The 16,011-nt window shown below is 39.8% G+C and overlaps 2 protein-coding genes and 1 long non-coding RNA gene across 6 annotated transcripts; 2 read left to right on the top strand and 1 right to left on the bottom strand.

Moving 5' to 3' along the window:
* The first annotated feature begins 1 nt into the window (after window position 1).
* Window positions 2-2,811, top strand: LOC148719523 (uncharacterized). Its single transcript, XM_088740793.1, has 9 exons — window positions 2-136; window positions 434-493; window positions 607-651; window positions 945-998; window positions 1,370-1,402; window positions 1,686-1,730; window positions 2,094-2,200; window positions 2,457-2,548; window positions 2,674-2,811. Exons 1-9 carry the CDS (start codon window positions 115-117, stop codon window positions 2,756-2,758), a joined length of 543 nt encoding a protein of 180 aa, XP_088596919.1. The 5' UTR covers window positions 2-114; the 3' UTR covers window positions 2,759-2,811.
* LOC148719521 (uncharacterized) lies at window positions 3-13,640 on the bottom strand. 3 transcript variants are annotated; one of them, XR_015993914.1, is made up of 5 exons: window positions 13,356-13,640; window positions 3,433-3,868; window positions 1,413-1,491; window positions 889-992; window positions 3-140 (listed from the first exon to the last, which is right to left on the bottom strand). It is a non-coding gene; the product is annotated as an uncharacterized LOC148719521 (long non-coding RNA). The 3 variants fall into 3 exon arrangements; XR_015993913.1 differs by lacking the exon at window positions 13,356-13,640 and adding an exon at window positions 2,650-2,765 and having other exon boundaries at window positions 3,433-3,573; XR_015993912.1 differs by lacking the exon at window positions 13,356-13,640 and adding an exon at window positions 2,665-2,765 and having other exon boundaries at window positions 3,433-3,573.
* LOC148719522 (uncharacterized) lies at window positions 3,387-13,149 on the top strand. 2 transcript variants are annotated; one of them, XM_088740791.1, is made up of 9 exons: window positions 3,387-3,519; window positions 3,629-3,683; window positions 3,965-4,060; window positions 4,235-4,330; window positions 5,043-5,171; window positions 5,272-5,397; window positions 5,614-5,649; window positions 10,474-10,531; window positions 10,885-13,149. In XM_088740791.1, exons 1-9 carry the CDS (start codon window positions 3,506-3,508, stop codon window positions 10,974-10,976), a joined length of 702 nt encoding a protein of 233 aa, XP_088596917.1. In that variant the 5' UTR covers window positions 3,387-3,505; the 3' UTR covers window positions 10,977-13,149. The 2 variants fall into 2 exon arrangements, with proteins under 2 accessions (XP_088596917.1, XP_088596918.1); XM_088740792.1 differs by lacking the exon at window positions 5,043-5,171.
* Window positions 13,641-16,011: the final 2,371 nt, after the last annotated feature.

Raw genomic sequence — 16,011 nt, 5'->3', positions numbered from 1 at the left:
CTATCCACTGCCGCCTTAACATCTACATCATCACAGGCCACTTTACTGTCCCCATCTTCAAGCAGCCTTGTATCTACACTGCCACTTGCACAACCATCCACTCCACTGGATCTGATGCCTTTGCCAGTTGATGGAGGTAACTGGAAAAAATTTTTGTCAATATTTGAAATTAATTAAGCTTTTCAGATCCTTGACAAAAATTTGAAAATATCAATAATTACAAGTCTGAGTTGAAAGGTATCTGCTTATACTACCAACAGCTTGGAGTTTGTCTTTCCCTTTGTAATTCAATTTACTGACTAGTTATGTTATTTTCAGTGGGTACATCTCATCCTGCCAATTGAAAGTGCCTAGATGAAAATCGAAGAAGTATGACAAGTTCTAATTTAATTCTGAATTTTAAGTGTAATCTAAATTGCTTTTGACATCATAGCTTCTACGCGACGATATCTCACAGCAATGGCAACTGCCAGTGCAAGAGGACTGACATCAGGTATAACTGCACGTTTGTCTTATTTTTTTTATTCGCTTTCTGCATTGGTGTTCTAAATGTGTCTATGGGTGTGTATAGGATGATTACAATTTAAGTCTAATGTTACTCAACAGATGAGATCTCCGACTTGTCAGATGAGTCCGATTCAAACCAAGGCGGTGAGTTGGTGCAATTACAGTTTCAATTGATCTTAATGAAGATACCCAATAAATTCAATAGGAGAACACTTAATCACTTTGCCCCTTGCAGGCTCGTAACACTTTCAGAAGAAGCTGTTATTAAGCTTTCTTCTGATGTACAGCTTGCAAGGATTTGTGTGAAACTACTCTGAATACAAGTATTTTCCTGAACAACACCTCTGAAAGTGAAAAGTAACCTTTAGTTAAATTAAAGACCTTTCACAATTCTGCCATAGACCTGATCTTGATGTCTGCACCTTTTCCTCTGTTAGGCCACAATATGGGACCATCCATTGTATCATCTGACTCAGAAGATGACACTAATGGTGAGTAAAAGGATGTTCAAGTAAGTTAAAACTATAGACTTCTGAAGCATTATGTTATGTAGTAACCCACAGCTACAGGTATTCGTTCCAGTTCCAGTTCCAGTTAGACATATATAAATTTATTGGAAAAAACCCTACCAATCTGAGTCACACATCACTCAAGAAAGGATATAGACAAATATGGTATTAAGTGCTTCAATGGACTCATAAATAATGGACTTACATAGGGATAACTACATATGAAAATTGGTGATTAGTCTGTATTATCCTACACTGAGGTAAAGGAAGTAATGATTTGTGGGATTATCATCTTTTACATCAAAGTACTTCCAATCTTTTATTTATTTCCTTATTTTTTTTTATTTTTGCAGAAGTGATAGTTTACTCAGAAGAGGCTAGACTCTGTAAGCTCACCTTGATGTCTTACTGAAATAAATGAAAATCAATTTCCATTAATGCCTGTACCATGCTAACTTCCTTTTTTCCCATGCATCTGCTCAGAGAAAGATTACAAGAACCATTTTTAACAAAGCCAATGCATCTGTGTGTCTGTACTTTGGGAGATCACATCCTTGCAAGCATAATGCCCCAATCATTTAGTTTAATAAGTATATAAACTGCCATCTACATTATTCTTTATCAATGAACAAGTATACCTGTATTAATTATATTATTTTGTCTCTCTAGATGGCTATGTCACTGATGATTATTCGATATCAGGAGTGATAACAGGTATATTTGCAATGAGTTTACCTCAGATAGTGCATTAAACAACAAACTGAGCACCAAAAGCACAGGTATACACAATGTCTAATCCAACTGAATACATTCATACACATTTACTACAATCACTCTCCTCATGGATATTATATATACAAGGCTAAAAGATTATGGAAAAATTATTAAAATGTTTAAACCAAACGTTTTCAGCTGTTTGCCATCATCAGATGGCATCATCAGATGGCAAACAGCCGAAAACATTTGATTTAAACATTTTAATAATTTTTTTTTACAATTTTTTATCCTGGTATATAAAATATCCTTTATTAAGTGAACATCATGGAAACTCTCCTCATAATTCCCCATTTCTTATAGGTGAAGCTGTTCATAGCAGGACCAATGAGGTGCTGCAATTCATTAATCTTTTAGAGGAAAGAGGGCAAAGCACAGCCATTTCATTTCTTATCCACTCTTTTGAAGAGGTAATTAGCTTGTTTAGCAGTATGTAGAAAAAGCCCACATAGGATGAGATCATCACTCATATCCTACCCTTTGATCGGCAGGGAAAAAGAAACTAATTTGCAGGTTTAAAAAAAAACCAGGAGCTACAAACAAGGCTGTCAAATAGAACCCATTTTTTCTTTTGACCACCAACTGTGGGAAAATAGCTGTGAACAATTCAAATAGTACAGTCATGTTCATGAACATATCTTACTGTACTGTTTCTTTTTATCTTAGTTCACATGGCAAGGATCAGAGGATGGTCGCATAATGGTGGCTGTGCTTTTGCCCTTCAGCTGTCCTCTTGTTAGCAAGAGAAGACTGGTTAGGTTAGTTCACTCAGCATTTGCTTTTATTTTTTTACTGATTTTTCTCTGCCTACTCGGTCTCCACATTTTGTTTAACTCAAGTGTATTTGATATTTATTAACCTTCTCTGTATTTACTTTTTCAAGCATGCTCCACACTGTGGCAAACAGCCCAGATATTTACTTCTGGATTGCAAAGGACAGCAGCCATGAAGCCCAGAAAGGTAGCTAAACCTAATCTTTGGTTAAGAATGCAAAAGCAAATACACCTAAGTATTAATTCTAATCAGCTTTTTTTTTTTCTAGCATTAAAGTAATAATTATAATTATCATAGTTATCATGACTGTTGTTATTTTTGTTATTAACATGAATATTAGGGTGATTTTGTGGATGTTATTATTAGCACAAGAGTGATTGTACTTTTCATTGCAGTCAGAGTAAAATATGGTATTTCACAAAGCTCTGGCATTGTGGTATTTGTTCTGGCCCCTTGCCATAGCAGAAACATGCCACAGTGCGTGGAAATCTTTGAGGGTAAGCATGATAATTTTGAAATTCGAAATCTATTTTGTGGTAATGTGAATGACACCTTTCATTTTTAAAAGTGTATCATTTGTCATTAAGGTCGTGACTGGGGTAGAATAATTTGCAAGCTCTTCTCTTTGCTTCACCAGTACTCTGATTATCCATAGATTGTTTATGATACCCCCCCTGCAAAAAAACCCAACAAACAAAAAAGAGACATGTACATGTCCCAAAAACATATTTTTTTCTAACTTCCATGTTCAACAAACACAAAATTTCCTCTGAAGGAATCTCTGCAAGGTCTTTAATAATCATCCCTACAACAAGAATAGCTTCGATCTATTAATCTTTTTAACACTAACATGTTTTGTACCTTGTACCTTACAAGAAGCAAACTTGGATCATGTGGGCCTTCAAGATTCCATTGGCAGAGCACAGGCTCTATGTTCTGCAATGAGGGATGAATGGTATGGAATGCAAACTTTCAGCTATTTATGTATTCAAAATTAAAAAGATTATAAAATCTAAAACATGAGAATGAAAGGTACTGACATGTACAGGTTCTTCTCTCAACAGGAAAAAGTTGGATGACTGGCGGAAACAAAGAAAAAGTCAAGAGCTACAGTACCAGGTACACAAGACCCCCCCAGTTTTGAATTCAATTCAAAAGAATACACTTACAAAATCACATTATTTTAATTTTACTCCCTGTTATATCCATTAGAAAACTTTAAATGTAAAAACAGGCATTACAGTCCAGCCCCAGTAATAACACCAACACTGCTAGCAGCTCCCAGGGAACCAGCTCCAACAATACTGTAAACAGTCAGAAATGTACTCCCATTAGTTATCTCAAAGGATTTAATTGTAACACCTATTATACCCCTCAGAACAATTTATTTTTTTAAACAGGCATTACAGTCCAGCCCCAGCAGTAACACTAACACTGCCAGTAGCTCCCAGGGAACCAGCTCTAACAATATTGTCAACAATCAAGATAAAACCTCTGTAAGTTATCATCTGCTTTCTCTCTACTCTTACGTTTAAGTATATGTAAGCGTTGGAAAAAGGAAGAATGAAATGTACTCACATCAGTGATCTCAAAGGAAACACTTACCAAATTGTGCTATTTTAATTTTACTCCCTAACATACCCACTAGAATACTTTAACTTTTAAAACAGGCAATACAGTCCAGCCCCAGCAGTAACACCTACACTGCCAGCAGCTCCCAGGGAACCAGCTCTAACAATATTGTCAAAAATCAAGATAAAACCTCTGTAAGTTATCATCTGCTTTCTCTTTACTCTTAAGTTTAAGTACATGTAAGGTTTGGAAAAATGAAGAATGAAATGTACTCACATCAGTCATCACAAAGGAAACACTTACCAAATAGTGCTATTTTAATTTTACTCCCTAACATACCATTAGAACACTTCAATTTTTAAAACAGGCAATACAGTCCAGCTCTAGCAGTAACACTAACACTGCTAGCAGCTCTCAAGGAACCTGCTCCAACAATACAATAACTGTAAACAGTCAGAATAAAACCTCTGTAAGTTATCATCTGCTTTCTCTCTGATCTTAAGTTCTGATACATGTAAGGTTTGGAAAAATTAAGAATGAAATGTACTCCCATAAGTCATCTACACTAATTAATAATCTAATGTCATGGTATGTAAAGAGTATACATTGATTTTCCATTTCAATATACCTATGCAGGCAAGTTTGTTTTATAATAATTGTGTGCACCGTGTCCAGCATTCTCTCTAATCTTAAGTTTAGGTCCACAAGAGGTTTGAACAAATTAAGAATGAAGTGTACTCTGATTATTTAACTCAACTAATTCATAATCTAAAGTTGTGTCAAGTGTATACAGTGATTTTCCATTTAAATATACCTACCCATGTATGTTTATTTTATAATTGTGTACACTGTGATATGCCTTATCTCTCATAATAATATCCGTCATAATAATGTTTGTCTTTATAGAAAATAAGGGCTCTACGCAGGGCGAGGATGACAGCACCACCAACTAATGGTGGTGGAACAACCATTTTCATCCGTATTGGCAATGGAAAAAAGTTTTCCAGGGCCTTTGAAAAGAATGCCTTTTTCCAGGTAAGAATATAATGTAATATATACTACATGATACATGATGATGTTGGTGATAGTAAGTGATGTATGTTTTCTTTTTTGATGATATGAAAACAATAAATAGGAAGTCTATGACTGGATTGGTTCGCTCGTTGAAGTACCACTCCATTTCACGCTACAGAGAAGAAGGGAAGTGGTGAGGCACTCCGATTGTCTACAAGGGGACGAAGTCCTGGACCTTTTAGAGAGGGTATGTTTCAATCAGAACCCACTTTAGTTTTTTCATTGTCTTGAAATAACGCATTCCTATTCAATCCACATTTAGTTCTGAAAATGAATTAACTCTTAATTCTCTAAAATCATTAAATACCAAAGAACAGCATGGGCTAGGGTAGCATAATAAGTTATTTTAAGTGTGACCTTTCATCATAACGGTCTAATTTTAAATTCTTTATCAAATTTTAAGAATACTGAGGAGATGACTACCTCGGAGCTGTCACTGGTAGGTGCAAAAGTCATTTACTAGAAAATAGGGGTTTCATTCTCAATTTCAGATAGAATGTCAAGTTTGTATTAAATGATGATCGAACTCTGTTTTTATTTGGAACTGCACTTATATTAGCATATTAACATCGATCTGGTATCCTTAGATTATTTCCCTCCATAAATGCCCCAGGTGACTTGTAAGCCAGGACTCCTATGACATGACATTTCTAGATTATTCCCCTTCATAATCCCGCCAGGGCTGCCGTTGACCAGCTCTCCGTGAGCCGTCTCCGGTTACGACCTGGTATCCTTAGATCATAACCATTCGTAATCCCCCCAGGGCCGCCGTTGACCAGCTCTCCGTGAGCCGTGTCCGGTTGCGACCTGGTATCCTTAGATCATACCCCTTCGTAATCCCCCAGGGCCGCCGTTGACCAGCTCTCCGTGAGCCGTGTCCGGTTACCACCTGGTATCCTTAGATCATATCCCTTGGTAATCCCCCAAGGGGCGCCGTTGACCAGCTCTCCGTGAGCCGTGTCCGGTTGCGACCTGGTATCCTTAGATCATACCCCTTCGTAATCCCCCAGGGCCGCCGTTGACCAGCTCTCCGTGAGCCGTGTCCGGTTGCGACCTGGTATCCTTAGATCATACCCCTTCGTAATCCCCCAGGGCCGCCGTTGACCAGCTCTCCGTGAGCCGTGTCCGGTTACCACCTGGTATCCTTAGATCATATCCCTTGGTAATCCCCCCAGGGGCGCCGTTGACCAGCTCTCCGTGAGCCGTGTCCGGTTGCGACCTGGTATCCTTAGATCATACCCCTTCGTAATCCCCCCAGGGCCGCCGTTGACCAGCTCTCCGTGAGCCGTGTCCGGTTGCGACCTGGTATCCTTAGATCATACCCCTTCGTAATCCCCCCAGGGCCGCCGTTGACCAGCTCTCCGTGAGCCGTGTCCGGTTGCGACCTGGTATCCTTAGATCATACCCCTTCGTAATCCCCCCAGGGCCGCCGTTGACCAGCTCTCCGTGAGCCGTGTCCGGTTACGACCTGGTATCCTTAGATCATACCCCTTGGTAATCTCCCCAGGGCCGCCGTTGACCAGCTCTCCGTGAGCCGTGTCCGGTTACCACCTGGTATCCTTAGATCATATCCCTTGGTAATCCCCCCAGGGGCGCCGTTGACCAGCTCTCCGTGAGCCGTGTCCGGTTGCGACCTGGTATCCTTAGATCATACCCCTTCGTAATCCCCCCAGGGCCGCCGTTGACCAGCTCTCCGTGAGCCGTGTCCGGTTACGACCTGGTATCCTTAGATCATACCCCTTGGTAATCTCCCCAGGGCCGCCGTTGACCAGCTCTCCGTGAGCCGTGTCCGGTTACGACCTGGTATCCTTAGATCATACCCCTTGGTAATCCCCCTAGGGCTGCCGTTGACCAGCTCTCCGTGAGCCGTGTCCGGTTGCGACCTGGTGTCCTTAGATCATAACCCTTCGTAATCCCCCCAGGACCGCCGTTGACCAGCTCTCCGTGAGCCGTGTCCGGTTGCGACCTGGTATCCTTAGATCATACCCCTTGGTAACCCCCCCAGGGCTGCCGTTGACCAGCTCTCCGTGAGCCGTGTCCGGTTACGACCTGGTATCCTTAGATCATACCCCTTGGTAACCCCCCCAGGGCCGCCGTTGACCAGCTCTCCGTGAGCCGTGTCCGGTTACGACCTGGTATCCTTAGATCATAACCATTCGTAATCCCCCCAGGGCCGCCGTTGACCAGCTCTTCGTGAGCCGTGTCCGGTTGCGACCTGGTATCCTTAGATCATACCCCTTCGTAATCCCCCAGGGGCGCCGCTGACCAGCTCTCCGTGAGCCGTGTCCGGCTGCGACCTGGTATCCTTAGATCATACCCCTTCGTAACCCCCCCAGGGCCGCCGTTGACCAGCTCTCCGTGAGCCGTGTCCGGTTGCGACCTGGTATCCTTAGATCATATCCCTTGGTAATCCCCCCAGGGCCGCCGTTGACCAGCTCTTCGTGAGCCGTGTCCGGTTGCGACCTGGTATCCTTAGATCATACCCCTTCGTAATCCCCCAGGGGCGCCGTTGACCAGCTCTCCGTGAGCCGTGTCCGGTTGCGACCTGGTATCCTTAGATCATACCCCTTCGTAATCCTCCCAGGGCCGCCGTTGACCAGCTCTCCGTGAGCCGTGTCCGGTTACGACCTGGTATCCTTAGATCATACCCCTTGGTAATCTCCCCAGGGCCGCTGTTGACCAGCTCTCCGTGAGCCGTGTCCGGTTGCGACCTGGTATCCTTAGATCATACCCCTTCGTGAGCCCTCCAGGGCCACTGTTGACCAACTATTCCTTAGCTGTGTCCAATGCGACCTGGTATCCTTTAATTATTCTCCCTCCATAACCCTTCCCCCCCCCCCCCCATCCAGCTGAAGCTACTTTGACCAGGCTCTTCCTATCTATTTTTAAATTATTCTTTTATTTTATAATTCAGCCAGACAGTAAGCACTGTGCATTGTGAGGTATTCCCTTACTCTTCTCCTCACCCCAAAATCACTGTTATGAAGTGTCCTCTAACCTTAACTCTAACCTTATGTTTTTAATTTGTGGCTAATGATAACCCTTAACAGGATACTTCATGATAAGTGTCATTCTTTGCCATGATCATTCCTTAAAAATAAATTTATGTATATATATATATATATATATACTTTTTTCTGATGACTCCCCCCCGGCCATGTACTTTATAGTGCACTATACTATTTTCATTTCTTGTTATTATAATGATGGTCATAGCTCATTCTACAGATGTTCAATCGAAAAGCCATCTAGGTTTGTTAATTATGACATTTCTTCCCTGTTTTCCATGATTAAAAGTGTTAAGAATGAAATGATTTATGACTCAATTTCTTATGGTCTTCCTTTTGAAACTTCCTGGGTGTGTTGCTGTTGGCCTTTCAACTTTTTCTCTAGTTATTGATAAAAGCAAGAAGGACATCATTTGTAGAGTTATCTTCTTCTCCAGAGTTGATGGAATCATTGTCGTTCTCATTGTTACCACTTGCATGGCTTTCACTTTGCTCTACTTAACTTTAGCTAAGTTGGGGTTTTCACTGTCTTGCAAGGATTGCCTACAAGTTAGATCTCTTTCTTCCAGTTGTGTTTGCAGCATTACTGAACCACAGCCTTCAGGATTCAGTTGGAAAAGTCAATACCTTGCAAAACATCCACTGTGTAGTTCTTAATGCTGTTGATATGTTAGTCAAAGTCCATGGTGCTTGAGGCACTTTATCCTCTCTTGCGAAAAAAGTTGTTTACATTCTTCAAACCAATCTTTCCCAGAATAATCAGGAAGAGTCTTTCCTGTGTTTTTGTGGTGGTTTCTTTTTTGTTATCCTTTGCCTGCTCTCCTCGTTTCTTCTTATCGAGCTGCATCACCTTGATATGCTGGAGGTTATCAACCACACATGTTGCCTTCACGATCCCTTGCTTTTCTAGTAACATTGGCTTACCCTGAAGCAAGGAGAACAATTTGCTGACTTCTAGCAGAGCAGATGCAGTGTGTCGAGCTCAAGATGTTAAATGCAACACAAGATGAAGACACTTGGAGTGAGAAGCGAAAGTTAGGGAGGCATATTCAAGATGTCTGCAAAGACACCATGTCCCTAAAAGAGTGTAGACGTTGAGAGTGTTTTGCTAGCTGTTTGGCAAAGATGCAGCATATCTGACACAGCTCTTGTGAAGATACCATTTCACTTATGCCAAGAAAGCAGAACTACCAAAAACCTCAATCAAGAAGTCAGAGATCAAGTCAAGATACGACATACCTCGCACAGCTCTTGCAAAGCCACCACTTTAGTAATGCCACGAGAGTAGAACTACCATGAAACTCAAGCTAGAAGTCAGAGATTAAGCGTACTGCTTCATGTATCCTGAAGAGTATGGCATGGATGAGAAGTACAAAAGCGACTCTCGCAGATGCATGGTGACAAGGAAGAGCTTGACAATGCTAAAGATGAGCGAAGAGATATTGCAGACGACTAACGCGATAAAATGTCTCTTAATAAGAGTACCCTGGTTTTGAAATCTCTTGTGATGGAAACAGTCATAATTATAAATGCAGAAGAATTATTAAGACAAATGCATGTAGTACATGTAGTGTTATCTAAATGGTATAAAATCCATGTAAAATCTATAATTGCTAAGATACTTTAAAAAGTGTTGGGATGAAAAGTCATGCAAATGCAGAGGAGATATAATTACATAAGCAGAATCATGTTTATACACTTTTTGTTTGTTTCTGAACATGTAGATGCATCTAAATAGTATGAAATCATGTAAATTCTACAGTTAATAAGAATTACTTTGAAAATCTTTTGGATGGAAACACTCATATATATACTTCTTGTTTATTTTTGAACATTTAGATTTGTCGAAATAGTATAAAATCATGTAACCTCTACAATTACTGAGATACTTTGGAAATTGTTGGAATGGAAACGGTCATGTATGAACTTTTTGTTTATTTTTGAAAATGTAGTTTTCATTTAAATACAAAACTATACAATTACTAACATATTTAGTGTGACCTCCCTCCTTCCAACATTTCATTCAGGGAGATGGTTCCCCCTTAAATCCATTATTTTTATATAAACTCACCTCCAACCCCACCCCTCCCCCCCTTCTCAACCCTAAGGGGTCCAAATTGTATGACAGTTTTCAGAAATGGGCCGGTGAATAATTTAAATTCTCTGGATAATACTTCCCAGCAGCACCTACACAAGGGTGGTATGCCACTCATCCCATGAGTGGCATATCACCCTCTGCCTTTGTTTCATTGCAGGTGTCATTCAAGGGAAACTACCCCTCAGACAAAGAGGAACTCTCAGAGACAATGAAAGGTAAACAAAATAGTAAATAGAATAAGCATGACCAATGTTAACACCACCAACTTCATATTTATATTCAAAACTCTTCTTTATCAAACTTGCTTGTGCAGTGTTTGTGCCATGGTGAAGCACAGTGAGGCACCTGTTTCTTCCAGTAAATGAACAAAAAAAATTATAATGGTTGTGAATTTGATTGGGGGGTACATCCCAAAATATCTCCAACAAGCCCCTTAGCTTGTTATTTTTATCATCAGTTGATGGTATGTAAACATGAACAACCCTCATTTTTGCCTTTATTCTAGTGAGCACATTACAACATTCAACTAATCTCTCACTTTTCCCTCTATGTTACATGGAAACAAAAGATGGAGCCAGGCAGGTTAAAAAAAAGAGAAAGGAAAAAAGATCTCACAAGGATCGAAAGGGAAAGAGAAAGAGGGAAGATCCCAAACACTAAAAATAAATTGTGTTACATCCCTCATGATCAGTAATACCAGTAAACTTGATCATACCAAGACAAAGGCAGATCCCAAATTACTACTAAATTCATTTCATGTGTACCTCACCTAACCATAAGTATACAAGTGCAAATGATATTCTATTACAATATTAGGGTTTTTTCTTGTTTACTATACTGGTTATGTGTAAAGGAACACAACTTTTTTCTTCACCTTTTCCTTTCAAGCAGTAAATAGAAATAGATAACATGTACAGTGGAAGCTCGATTTAATGAAGTGCCAAGGGACTGGGGAAATTGCTTACTTATATGGAGGGTTCGTTATAATTATAGAGGTTCTACAGCATTCCTATTACTGTAACTTTAGCCAGGCTGGAACTGAAGTATCAGTTCATTATACCAACAACTTCGTTGTACAGAGGTTCATTAAATCGAGGTTCCACTGTCCCAATAACTTAAAATCTCCTACTTAAACCTTTAAAGGGACTTGGATCTAATTTCCCCATACAATATCATCCTTCAATCACACACAAGGCCATGAGGGTTTGAGGAAATGATCATTAACTGGAGAAGCCCTTGATAAATAAACAAACTCTCCTTGTCAGCACCTTAGGAAATGTGTAGAGAACAGTATGGAGAATGTGCATACTAATGCTAGAGTGTAGAGGGTTGATACAAGTCATACCAAAGTTGAATGAACACAACTTGTTAAGGCTACAATACAACAATGACTGCATTCATTCAGAAAGTGTACTGTTAACCCTTTAAACCCTAATATCAGGAGGGGATATTCTCAATACCTGTCTTAATACATTTCCAAAGTGTTAACAACAAAAATTAGTTTTAACAATCTAGAGTGTGTTTAGTTGGTGATCATTTCCTTCATTTTTGTGACCTGAATATGTAATTCAGGGGTGACATTGTAAGGAGAAGTTGGATGCTAGTCACTCATAGGAGTCAAAGGATTAATCATAGCCTTAGCTTTTTAAGATAGTGATTCCCTATAAAGTTGTGTTCATTCAGTTCAGTGAAGATCCACTATACCATGCCTCTGTTATAATTAGGCCGTATGTTCATTGAGTCCAGAATCTTAATAATAAGGCTGTAAGGATTTCTGCTAACACCTTGACTAAAGGATCATCTCCATTTCTTCCAAAGAAAAAAAAAAATACTTAAGAGGTTGTCTCCCTTATTTCCACTCGGTCAGTTTTGTGTCAAAAATAATTTTGCCTGATTTATAGGGGCCAGAACATGCTTAAGTTTGCCATTTCAAATAATTATATTGAGAGGGTAATTCAAACTTTCTTTGCAAACTAGAAAGGTTTTTAAGCAATCTGATATGAATTTCGTAGCTGAACTATGCAAATCAAATATTTAACAATGTTACAAATATGCCTATAATTCAATTTTCAAGATCTTGCAAAAGTCCCTAAATAATTATGGCCCCCAATGCAGTCAAAATTATTTCGAATCAAACCAGATCTAATTTATTTCTTTCCTGAGTATAATATTTCTGTTGAAAGAGTTTCAGGCGAAATTGACTGGGTGGAAATAAAAGAGAAAGCCTCTTAAGCCCTATAGATCAAATTTCGGATGCCTCAGAATCCCTTGTTAGTTGTCAGTGTAGATGGGCTGGATGTAACCAAGGTTACATTTAATAGTAAGACAACTCAACATTTTTCCACTAGCTAAGGCCAAAGGAACATCCAGTGAGAGACAAAAATCCTCATATTTACAAGCACTTAAGTAATTTTCTAAGCTGCAAGCCTAAATATTCAGCCGGGTTATTTTATTATTTTTTCTCTTATTGTGAATGAGAGTTTGAAAAACATAGTTAAGTATCACTGTGCTCAGAAGTGTTACCTCCAGGTCGAGGTTTTCGAGACACAAGTTTGCTTTAAAAGGTTGCTACTTTTGGCTACTTAAGTAAAAAGGAAAGGAATTGCGTTGCAAGGTGATGGAATGGTTTAAAAAATCTCGCTATAAACCATAGGTTGCTTTATTTGAGTTTAAAAAAGTGTACATAATTTTATAGTGAACGTAAAGATGAGACCTTTAATTTCTTATATCGAAATCAAGTGAAGAACTTAAGTGAAAATAAGGGATACAAGTATTCCCCTGCGTAGTTCACCATCAAATTTTTACGTTTTACAATAAAATAAGGATTACTAAAGTTCTTGTCTATGTTAAGTCCCATTCGAGCGAAGTTTTAATCAAGTGTAGATTGAAGTGTATCCTTCTTTACCCGAAATGACTACACCTGACCCGGGGTTTTCATGCTTTGAGAAAACTTCTGTTTCCAATATATTTGCTCCCACTTCTTTTATACCTTCCCTTTGAATTCTATCGCTGAAACTTAAAAACGTACGAAGTACTCACCCAATGATCAAGGTTCTTGCAAAGACACCACTACCCGCCATCGTCCTCCTCAATCATCGTTTGACTCGTTCCCAGTCTTTCTCGTTATTACTCTAACCGCGCTCGACAAAAATTCGAGCTCCATTAGTTATCGAGCTCGATTAGTTATCGAGCTCGATAAGTTATCGAGCTCGATAAGTTATGGAGCTCGATAAGTTATGGAGCTCGATTAGCAATCGTACTCGATTAGTAATCGAGCTCGACTTGTAGTTATCGAGCTCGATTATAAAACGTGGTTTGCTCATCGAGCAGGAATGGTAATCGAGTACGGACAGACAGACAGACATTTATATTTATACAGGATAGCCCCTTCAGTGTAGTAAACACTGGTATCAACGGGGGTCCTGTTACCCACCCAACCCACCCCAGGGGAGGACATCCATCACACAGTAATCTCGTGCGTGGGAAATTAACGTCTCCTGCCCCTAACCCTGCAGGAGACGGGACCTCCATTTATTCGTCCCTATCCGAGAAGACTACAATATCTAACCATTTCTTGATGTTAAAGAAAGGAAGCATATTCTTCTCAGTTAATTTTTAAGACCCTGAGTGTTGGTCCGGCCGGTATTGAACTCTCGACCTCCCGCACAGCAGTCCGGCGCTCTCCCAATTGAGCTAACCAGGCGGCGGTATGAATACTGGAATATGGAATATGAATATGAATACTGGAATATGAATACTGAACATACGAATCCTGGTGTATGGACAAATTTAACAGTTGCTCAGAACCGTTTTTTGATTGAGTTGAGAGAAAACTTTTACAAAATCCATGCAAATCATATCATACTTTGTTTACCACTAAACTATGTAGCTACAAAAGAGTTCTCCTGCCTGAAAGCATAAATCTCTTGTGAAAGGGTCTCAATGTGGAGGTGGCTCTGACAGTTGACAATGGTTTTTTCTTTTTTTTTGGCAACTTTGACGGCTGGGTTTAAATTTTAAGGCTTTTGGAGGTTGACAATTCAATTCTAGGGCCTTAACGGTAGACGCCTATCAAGTAGCTATGTTATTAGTTGACATCGACTCTTGAGCTTTTTAGTATTTGGTACGAGTCAAATTAAATTAAGACCTTTTCAAAATAAACAAGTTTGGTGCGAGTGCCTTATGATGAACTGCTTACTCACCTTACTCGATCCCTGCTGATGAATATTGGTCCGCGGTCATTAACAAGTCCCGTCGACAAAGGAATGCTGGTTCCTTCCCAAGTAAGAAAGCTCAACGGCAAGGCGCGATGTCAATCTAAAAGCAAACAGGAATTGAGCACATGACGGAATGGCTAGTACCGAAAGAGCCTAATTTAATGATATTGAATGAAGCTTGACAGCTGTTCTCCGAATCATCACGTATGAGTGAGGAAGTTGTTCTAAAATAGGGAAAGTGAGCGTGATGTTAAGTATTATTGCTAACGGCGCCTTTTGAACGTTTAAATGCTGATAGTTTCTAAAGAAACTGTTTGGGGCTTCGTCGGTGGGGGTAACGAAATAATTTGAATATATCAACAAAGTTAAAAGGGTAAATTGGCCACCGCTACGATTATAAAAGCTGACGTCTCGAGCGTTAGCCCTTCGTAGGAGCGAATAGAGGAATTGTGGGTTGTGTGTGCTTTTTATGGTAGAAAATGGAGCTACGTTATTGGTGGGAACGTGGCAACGAGAAAAACACAATAAATTAGTGGAATGAAAAGCGTTTGTTGATACCTGTGAGATTTAGACTGCCGGTTTGAAAGATGAGCTTTTGTTCAAGAAACAAGCCCAGGTCTCTATGCAAAGAAACCGAATCGAGTTTAGTCCCATCAATATGATAGTGGTAGGTAAAAGGGGACCTCTTTTTGGTAATTCTCATAACCATGCATTTACTGGCATTAACCTTATAAAGTTTACTATCATCAGCATAAAGAACTAACTTATTGCCATCAGAAACTACGCCAGGCAAATCATTATATAAATTATAAATAAAAACAACGGTCCCAGAATTGATCCCTGGGGTACACCCGATGTACACCCTTCGCTCCGACGAAGGGCTAACGCTCGAAACGTCAGCTTTTATAATCGAAACGGTGGCCAATTTACCATTTCAACTTTGTTGATATATTCAAATTATAATTGAGAAACAGTAGACCTCCCTCTCAGCTCTCAGAAAGCCATGATGAAAATCATGCAAATATTGAAACACCTGGTCATATATAACAGTATGAATTATCCTTTCTTGACACTTCTCAACAACAGATAGTAATGAAACCCCTCTATAATTAGTAACTGAACCTGTGTCACCATCCTTATGAATTGGGGAAATGTTAGCTTGCTTCCATAGTTGAGGGACAATGGCCCGTGTAAACGATGAATTAAATAACCAAGAGACAGGGTTAGCCAATTCAATGGCGATACATTTAAGTAGGCGAGCAGGAATAGAGTCCATACCAGCTGCCTTGTTGAGGTTTAACTTCACCAAAATTTTCTTAACTCCACTAGCGCAAGTTGCGACAGAAATAAGGCTACCAGGACCGACTTCTTCCTTTAGATGAGAATCCCCATGTTCCAAATCATAGGATTTGGAAAAGACTGAATGGAAATGTAAATTAAATAATTTTGCCTGCTCAGATGGTTTTCTAGCACTGACT

The sequence above is a fragment of the Stylophora pistillata genome, chromosome 12 (assembly GCF_964205215.1).
Source record: "Stylophora pistillata chromosome 12, jaStyPist1.2, whole genome shotgun sequence".
Lineage (NCBI taxonomy): Eukaryota > Metazoa > Cnidaria > Anthozoa > Scleractinia > Pocilloporidae > Stylophora > Stylophora pistillata.
This window is presented reverse-complemented; position numbering and strand designations above follow the sequence as displayed.